General features: G+C 45.3%; 1 protein-coding gene across 1 annotated transcript in view; it reads left to right on the top strand.

Annotated features, from left to right (window-relative positions):
• The window catches only part of Srd5a2 (steroid 5 alpha-reductase 2), a 36356-nt gene extending 26966 nt beyond the window's left edge, over positions 1-9390 (top strand). Inside the window, exons 3-5 of the mRNA XM_005367944.2 lie at positions 1449-1550; positions 3413-3563; positions 9324-9390. Of these exons, the coding sequence (XP_005368001.1) occupies positions 1449-1550; positions 3413-3563; positions 9324-9390 (320 nt within the window). The remainder of the gene's footprint in view (positions 1-1448; positions 1551-3412; positions 3564-9323) is intronic.
• The last annotated feature ends 249 nt before the right edge of the window (positions 9391-9639 follow it).

A 9639-nucleotide genomic window follows, 5' to 3' on the forward strand; every position in this document is an offset into this window, starting at 1 on the left:
GTAATAAAATATAATATAATTTTCTTCCATTGTATTTATGTGTAGATACATGTTTCTTTGTGTTTGTGTATGGGTGCACATGGAGGTCAAAGGTCAACTTGGATGCTGTTTCTCCGGACAGCTGCTTGCATTGCTTTCTGAGACAAGGTCTCTCATCCAAGTTGGAGTTGCTATAGGACTAGACTAACTGGCCAGGGACCTTTTTGTCTCTATATCTTCTTTACTTGGTTTCTAAATGTGTGTCACCATTCTGGACTTTTAAAAACATAGACTGTAGGATTAAACTCAGGTCCTCGTGCTTGCAAGCCAAGCACTTTACTGACTGAGCCATCTCCCTGGCTCGCTCCCCTCATGTCTGTAAGAAGAACCAAGGTCCAGGATATTTAAGTTCTTTGTATACTATCTTGGCTCACGTAGAAAAAAAAAAAGATCAATATAGATTTTTTTTTAACATGGTTTCTCTGACTGTCCTGAAACTAGCTTTGTAGACCAGGCTGGCCTTGAACTCACAGAGGTCCACCTGCCTCTGCCTCCCGAGTGCTGGATCAAAGCTGTGTGCCACCATTGCCTGACCTAGAAATCATTCTTAATCCTTATTAATATCACTTGTCACATTCTGCCTATTGACTTAAGTACTTCTGCTGTCTTCAGAACTAGTTCCTGCTGGGCTCTCTTCTCCTTAGCTGCATTAGTTTTGTCCTACACCAAGCCACAGGTCTGTCTAGCCCAGATGTCTGCCGCCAGTGACCTCCGCACTGAGAATCCTGTCTCCAGCCTGTCCTTCAGCCTCTTATGCTGTAGTCAGAGTGAACATTCACACATCACCAAGGAGCAGAGGCTTCACTGTGAAATACGGTTACACACGTAGGGTGTTGTTTGGCTATAAAACAAAGAAATGGAACAAAACAGCAGAGAGGGAAGACCTCTGGGTTAAAAATAATAACTCTTATTTTTTATTAAACCATTATCTTGGGCATAATATTTATATTTAATTACAAAGAATATGAGTCACTTTTTTATTGATAAAGTTTGTTCACTGACAATTGCACGCATGTGTATGTCAACTTCCAACCTTCACAGTGGGGCATGACAAAGGAGAGCGTGGAGCTGGCCGGTGAATGAGCCAGCCAGTTGGCCATTAGTGAGTCAGCCACGTGCTTGCTATTACTTACTGATTTATTATGGTGGTTTATTTAATACACACAATGCCTTCTGCTTGCCCACTCTCCCTCCTCTGTTCATCACACCGTTAGAGAGCGCTAACATTTTTACCCTAGGAACAGGAAAACCTCTCCTCCTAGAAAGCTTCAGACCATATCTGAATATCATTCTTAGATTTGGCAGCTACATGTCCCTCCCTTTATTTTAGGAAAGAAAGAAAAAATCTTGTGTGAAAAATATCAAAGCAGAGTGTATTTTTTGATCTGTTTCCTCTCTTCTTTGCCAAGGTGTCTTTCTATTTGTTTTGGGAATGGGGATCAACATCCACAGTGACTACCTGCTGCGCCAGCTTAGGAAGCCTGGAGAAATCGTCTATAAGATTCCACAAGGTAACACCTCCCTGACTCCCAGATCTTCAGTGTTCACTGGAGCCTGCCCCAGGGGTTGACAAATGGGGAGGGTTCGTGACAGCACAGCTATGCAATATATACACTGTGGCTTGCTTCTGTCCTCCCCTGCATACTCTGTCCCTTCTGCAGAATCTAAGGAAACTCCAAGACAACTAGGGCTCTAACTCAGTTGGTGGAGTGACTGCCTAGCATACATGAAGCCCTGGGTTCCATCCCCAGCAACACTTAACTCAGGCATGGCTGCACAGGGGAGGCAGGAAGATCCGGAGTCAGAAGTTCAAGGTCATTCTTCAGTACATAGTGAGTTCAAGGTTGGTCTTGTTATAGGTACTCCCCCCCACCACAGAGCGAGACAGACAGACAGACAGACAGACAGACAGACAGACACACACACACACACACACAGAGAGAGGGGGGGAGAGAGAGATGGAGAGTGAGTGAGTGAGAGAGAGAGACAGAGAGACAGAGACATAAATGACCTCTTGCCCACCCCAGGTAGGAAGATCATAGTACCCTCAAGGTGACAGAGGGCACCAAGCTTGGCTAAGAGGTGGGGATAGTTTACAGCTTAGTATATAAGCCTGTCATTTACACAGGGTGTGAGCCTTGGCTGTGCTAGCAAAGAAGCTCCTTGTGCCAGCCATGTCTCTCACAGCTGGGTCAGAACACTGGGCAGAAGCACCATTAGTAATCTCAGCGTCCAGGTAGAGAAGGTGAGGACACCTGGCGTGCTAGCAGGGCTCTTATCACTGGTGACAGAAACGTGAGGTTACTTGCTTGCATCTATCTCTGTAGCCAGCCAGAAAGTAGAGAGCTTGGGCAGGAACCAGGCCAGCTATCCCCCTCGGGCCCACCCCCAATAGCTTTCCACCTGCCAGCAAGGACCCATGGCTGGAAGGTTCCACAGCCTTCTGAACCGGTACCGCAAGCTGGGGACAAAGTGTTCCCACAGGACTCCGTGGGCAGCGCTCACATTCCAACACTAAGTGCACTCAACACTTGAAAACTCCGGTTTAACGATTAAGTCAAGATGAGCTGGGACAGTTCTTAGAAACCAGATCGCCAAGGTCAGTTTCCAGCGGAGTTCTAAGAGTGAGAGAGAACGACTTGGAAGCACGTTTTAACGTAATTACAGAAGGAGAAAAGCTGTTTTGGTCACAACTTTTCTAGTTTAAGACGGCTCATAAAGATTGAGTGTGGGTATATTTAACGTCGTCAAAAATGCCTTGATTTCTAGATAGTTCTGAGACGAGAGCTCTCTGGTGGGTAGAAGAGAAATGCTTCAATAGCAACAGAGCATTTTAGCCCCAGCAGGGCGAATATCCTCTGCCCTCAGTACGAGCAGTGTTGAGGGCAGGGAACCAGGTACTGGAGGATCAAAAGGTCCAAACGAATCAAATCATTTCTCACACCTATTAAGATTTCATTTCAATGTAGTGTGTTGTTTTACTTTGTGTGACTGGGGTCTTGCAGGGGAAGGCTTGGGAAGGTAAGGAGTGGCCTGAAAATGTCCTTTAGAATGGAACGAGATGAGAAGCAGCCGTCTGTACCTCTTGCTCCTCTCGTCCCAAAGCTGGTGGCCTAACAGTTGTAAAGAAATCCCGACAAAGCCCATCAGTAGATGGGACCATTCCAGGATTCCAGAACCTTCGGCAGGCAAAGGGCTGCGGTTGCTTTGTTTTCCTCTATTTCTAAGAGGCTTCCTCCAAACTCTGGCTGTAGAAGGGGCCTCCCATCTTACATTTGTTTACCTGTCTTTGTGTGTTCTGGAACAACAGCAAGGGATGCAGTATCACAGAACTGAGGTTCTGAGCACCGTTTTTCTGATTCTCTACACACAGGTGGCTTGTTTACGTATGTTTCGGGAGCCAATTTCCTGGGTGAGATCATTGAATGGATGGGCTATGCCTTGGCCACGTGGTCCATTCCAGCCCTTGCGTTTGCATTTTTCTCACTTTGTTTCCTTGGGATGCAAGCTTTTTACCACCACAGGTAAGCTTTTCAACGGGGGCGTCTCAGTGTTTGTTTCCCGTCGCCGTGAGCCCTGACAAAAGCAACTTCAGGGAGAAAGGGTTGAGATGGCTCACTTCTGTCTTATGAGGCGGGGTCATTGCAAAGATGTCAAGGGGGCGGGAGCTCAAAGCAGGAGGTCCTATTGCATTCATTCACAGTCAAAAGCAGAAAGCAGATGAATGAATGCAAGTGTGCTATGCTCCGCTGGCCCTCTCCTTTTCTCCAGCGGTTCTCCGCCTTCCCATGCTTCCTCTCGCTGTGCTGACCCCAACCCTAACATTATTTAATTGCCACTTCACAACTGTAAATCCATCACTGTTTTGAATTGTAATGTAAACGTCTTCTCACCAGGATGTCTGATATGTGTCCCCAAAGGGGTTGTGACCCACAAGTTGAGAACCTCTGTATAAATTTTATACAGTCCAGAGTCCCTCACCAGGGAATGGTCTTACCGTGATTGAGATGGGTCTTCCCGTAGCAATGAACTTCGATAGGACAAACCCCTCACAGGTGTTTTCTGAGGCCATCCCTTCAGATAAACAGTCCCTCATGGCTGTAACCAGAGGCTTGCCTTCGAGAAGTCAAGGTGACAGCTAACAGTGTCCCAAGGTTGTAGCAATACAGAGCATTCTTCTCCAGTGAGACTGCAGCACATGGAATCAGATTTACAAACACACGATAATGGAAATGTGATAAATAATCAAATTGTGTGATTAAATCCTCACTTTTCAAGCTTTTACTGAAGCTGGAATTGAGTTGGATAATGGTAGCAGTAAATAAATAAATAAATAAATGAATGAATAAATAAATAAAAAGACCATATAGATTGATATTATTGTGTGCGAGAGAATGGACCACAAGATATACAATGAAACCCACTTTAATAGTTTTATTAATAAAGAATGGGGGAAGGGGAAGGAGGGAATGCGCAGGTCTGTCTGGAAGAAATGTGGCAGAAGAGAGAGAGAGAGGGAGGGAGAGAGAGAGAGAGAGAGGAAGGGGTGTGTCCACTTTTAAAGGTAGTTCAGTGCATGAAAAAGTAGGGGGGGGAGTGTAGAACAGGAGTTTAACTGTAACTGTGAACGATCAATTGAGATAACTCACTACCTTCGGACCAGCCCAGGTAATATGCATGCTATGAAGATTATGTCCAAGGATGAGGCATTATCTCTACTGAACAGACTTGATACCTAGGAATCCTCAATGAGGGCATTAGAGCAGAACACTGGACAGGAGATCCAGACATTACAAAAGGCAGTGGTAAACAGATTTGAAAAGAGTGAGGAAATTATCAAATTTGATGACCAGGAACAAAAGGTAAAAAGGCAAAATTTAATCTCATCAGTATGTAAAAATCTCTGGGATAGTTTCGCACACCATGCTTGTGTATAGATTATGTGGCCATGCTGGCATAGATTACATAGGGTGTAAGGCCTGCATGCTGATGGCACATGAGCAGCCACGGAACCCTGGAAATGCTAGCACCTGGGGTGACTAAGCATTTTGCCTGAATGCTGACAGCCGGGAGCCCAATGGAAATGATAACTTAGATAGAGGCACCAGAGGTGATGGCTGGGCAGCCATTATGCCCACCTTGTTGAGGAGGGTCTCCCACTCTCCTTCCCTGAGGATTTAGTTGATGATTGATGGGAGAAAGAGAGAGACTTTTTTTCCAGTGGTGTAGTCAATGGTAAGGTGCCCATGTTCCTATGAGCAACCCGAATGGAACTCGATGAATCATAAACAAGCCATAAAAATAGAAGGGAAATAGTTGGGAAGAGAAAGGGGATTAGTGGGAGTGGGAAAGGACAAGAGAGGGTAACAGAAATGATCAAAGTGCATTTACAAGTGTATGAAAATGTCACAATGAAGCCTACTACTATGCATAGTTAACATATCAGAATAAAAGTAAAAGATGGCTTCCCACAGTGAGTGAGTTGGTTGGTCCAGGTTCTTTGCCTGGTGATGGTAACCACTTGACTGGAAAGTTCAGATAATGGGCTAAGAGGTGAAACAAATGTCCGTGCTTCAATTCAGTTCTCTTCCGTCCCATTTCTTGACGTGTGTTCCATGGATGAGACCATTGCCAGCATGTCCAGGCTTCTTGGAAAGGTAAGGTAAGCAGGTGAGCCCTGAGTGCGCCATCTGCTGGTACATGTTAGAACTGCAGGCATTTAAGGCGTTCCTTTGGAAGGTTGGTCTTCAGCTTTAACCCATCAGGCAAGGATAACAGAGATAACGGAGAGTGGTGCTGGGGAGGAAAGGGTAATGAACTGTTTACTTCACATGCCTACCTTAAAGGAACTTTTGTAGCGAGAAAGCTGAGAGACCAGGGAGGAACACATGGGGTACAGAACGGGGCTGAGAGCTCCTTAAGTTCGTGCCTCAGCGTCTCTTCTGTTAATGATTTCTCTAACAGTCTTCAGGATTAGATGAGGTGCAGTCTCCTTTCTTCTGAGTGGGAACTGAGACCAGTTCGGGAGCAGTCAAAGTGGAAGTTTCCCCATGACCTGTTTCTATCACCTCCTGGATTGAAAGATACAGGCTAATCCTAGCACTGGGGAGGCAGAGGCATGCAGAGCTCTGTGAGTTCGAGGCCAGCCTGGTCTGCAGAGCCAGTTCCAGAACAGCCAAGGCTGTAACACAGAGAAACCCTGTCTCAGAAAAAGAAAGGAAGAAAGATAGGTAGAAGAAAGAAAGAAAGAGAGAAAGAAAGAGAGACACGGAGAGAGGGCGGGATTTCAAAGGTTCATGGGCTTTGAGAGACAACATAACAGCCTTCCCACTTCAGGAGAGTCTGCTGCCCATCAGAGGCAGTGAGAGAAGGGCAGAGGTCAGCGCATTGCCGGGTGCATAAGGGGGTCTTTGAGAAACCTAGACCGCGAAATACTTGGTCAGGAATTCCACCACAAGTTTCCTGCTGGTGCAACATCAGAATCAAATTGAGCCCATCTGGTTATGGTCCTCTTGGAGGGAGAGGCGGGGGGGGGGCTCTTTTAATAGGACCAAGAGGGCTTTGTGTAGGTGCTCATGAAGCAAGGACAGGCATTGGGAGGGCGGGCTGAGCACTCGGGATCTTTTCAAATCAAAGCAGCACAGGCCAGGACCTTCCGGCACATTTTATTTATTTATTTATTTATTTATTTATTTATTTATTTATTTATTTATTTATTTATTTACTTTCTGGTTTTCCAGTTTAAACCCAAAGCACTTTAGCTGAGTGTATTTGGTCTTTATTATGCCTCAAGGGCCATTAGCTTCAGCTAGCAAAGAGGACAATTTAGTCCCACCGGGTAGAGGCTTTTTGTAAGATGCATTAATCTCATTAGGCTGTCGAAGGAAACGACCCTCAGCTGCATGGGTTTAGGACAAGGGAAATCTCTCTCTTCAGAGCTCTGGAGACCAGAGGATTGGTCTTAAGTTACAGGTAGGGTCGTGCTCTCTGGAACGGCTTGAGGAAGAACCCTTTCTTGCCTTTATTTGGTTCTGATGGAGACTATTGTTCTTGGTTTTCCATGACTGGGGCAGATCTCTAACCTCTGCCAGTCTGCCTGTGACCTTCCCATCCTGTACGCCTTCCTGCCTCTTTTCAGGTCTGTGGGATTAAGGGTCCACCCTGCACCGTTATGAGCTGATGTGGGAGTGATTTCTTATTAATAAAGAAACTGCCTAGACCCATTTGATAGGCCAACCCTTAGGTAGGCGGCGGAGAAAACAGAACAGAATGCTGGGAGAAAGAAGCTGAATCAGAGAGTCGCCATGATTCTTCCACTCCAGACAGATGCAGGTTAAGAGCTTTCCTGGTAAGCCAGCTCGTGGAGCTACACAGATTATTAGAAATGGGTTAGATCGATATGTAAGAGCTAGCCAATAAGAAACTGAAACTAATGGGCCAGACAGTGTTTAAAAGAATACAGTTTCCGTGTAATTATTTTGGGTATAAAGCTAGCCAGGTGGCGGGAAGCAGCCCGCTGCTCCTATTTCAACAATGAGCTATTTTAATTAATTACATCTGCAGTGACCAGAGTTCCAAAATAAGATTGCATCTTCAGGTGTTGGGAGGTAGGACTTCACCCTACCTTTTAGGGGGCAAAATTCATAATGATAGTGGCATAGCAATCCATAGTAACAGTGGCATTCCCAAGTCTCCGGAAGGGATCTTTTCCAAAAAGTGCTGTCAATTCTCTGAGGTTAACTTTTCCCATAACTTTTTGTATTTTTTTTTTGATTAGCATGTGTTAGTTAGACACAATAATGAGCCTCATGGCATTTTCTTACGTATATAATGTATTTTATCACATTCATCGTTACTACTCTTTATTGTTTCCCCCTGCTCTTAAATGGTTTTATCTTAATTTTAAAGGCTTATTTTTATTTTATTTACATGTATTGTGTGTGTCTGTGTGTTCATATGCATTTGTGTGTGTGTGTGTGTATTGTGTGTGTGTGCACACCCAGAAGAGGGCCTCAGTTCCTGGAGCTGAGTTACAGGCATGGAGTTGAGAGCCACTGGACATGGGTGCTGGGAACCAAACTCGGGTTCTTTAGAAGACCAACAAGTGCTCTTCACTGCTGGGCTATTTCTCTAGTCCTGTTTATTTATTTTTCATGACCAAGTGAGTCTCGTAGAATTGCTTACAGGATCCTGGGTAAGGGGTTGTTTACAACAAGAGCTTGGGATCCTTGTAGGTGGCCACACCACCAAAGCCAACGTCTAGCTACCTCACCCTAGCAACCAGTAACTGCCTGCAGATCCTCAGGGGGAGGCCAGTCCTGTGAACACCTTCCTACTAGCTATGATTCTCTTCCTGGAGGTCCTGGGGAGGGGACCACGACAGGCTATTGACAAGTCAGTCTAGTGTAGGTCTCGGGCCTCAGCTGCTGTAGGACCAGGCGTGCAATGGTGACGCCGTGTTCTAAAGACAGTATTCTGCTTCATTTCACGCCTCCTCCTGACCCGCAATTCTTCCTCTCCCATCTTCTGTGATACTCCTTAAGCCTTGGCGTGATCCAGAAGCTCCTTTCATGGCTGAGCACTTAGCATTTCCTTGTTCTTAACACTTTGACTCATTATGAGTCTTCACAGTTACTGCTGCCTACTGCCAAAAGAAGCTGCTCAGAGCAAAGTCGTAGCACCCATCTATGGGTATAAATGTAGCTCTTTAGACAGCACTTCGATGGGCACGTCTTTTCCACTTAGCAGAACAATTGCAGTAGGGGCCTAGGACCTCCCCAGCCATAGACTCTTGTCCAGGTTTTTTGTCCTAGATGTGGATTTCCTCCTGTAGAGCAGGCCCCTGGTCCAATCAGAGAGCAGTTGGTTACCCCCATTACTGATTTGCCACTAGTTCACCAGTTGTCCAGAGTCTTGGGAGGCTCTAGCTTCCTGCAGTTTTCAGCAGAGTGAGCCCAAATGAGTACTTCCTTTGTCTATTAAAAAAAACTGGTGACATATGCACAGCATAAAATTTACCACTTTAACAATTTCCAGTGTAAAGTTGAGTGTCAAGTGCATCTGTAATATTGTAAAATCATCTCCACTACCCTCTGATCGTCCTCTGTACTTATGTGCACACAGGTGGCCAACATTTACAAGAGACAGACTGTAGGAAAGGGGCCGATGATGGGCACAGGGGCCCCAGGAAGGGTCAGGTGCTGAATAACCGGGTTGACGTGCGCAAGCTCAGTTGTTCACAACTACTCTGTTTGTAATCATTCCTTCCTTTCTTGTCTTTTTAGGTTCTACCTCAAGACGTTTGAGGATTACCCCAAATCTAGGAAAGCCCTCATTCCATTCATCTTTTAAAGAACCCCAATTTTAAGGAGCAAAGCTTCTACGAGGAAACTGCCCAGCTGCTGAAACTATAAGCTGTAAACGAAACTGGCCTATGTCTTGCGCATATGTGTATATATATATATATATATATATATATATATATATATGATGTATGTGATCATAGGTCTCTTGTTATTCTAGTTGCCTGAGGCATGCTGAATCATGCCTGCTCAACCTTTATTCCTGTTTGCCAGGGAGCTTTAGCCTAATTTCCTGTTG

Source organism: Microtus ochrogaster, unplaced genomic scaffold (genome assembly GCF_000317375.1).
Source record: "Microtus ochrogaster isolate Prairie Vole_2 unplaced genomic scaffold, MicOch1.0 UNK26, whole genome shotgun sequence".
Taxonomy (NCBI): Eukaryota; Metazoa; Chordata; class Mammalia; order Rodentia; family Cricetidae; genus Microtus; species Microtus ochrogaster.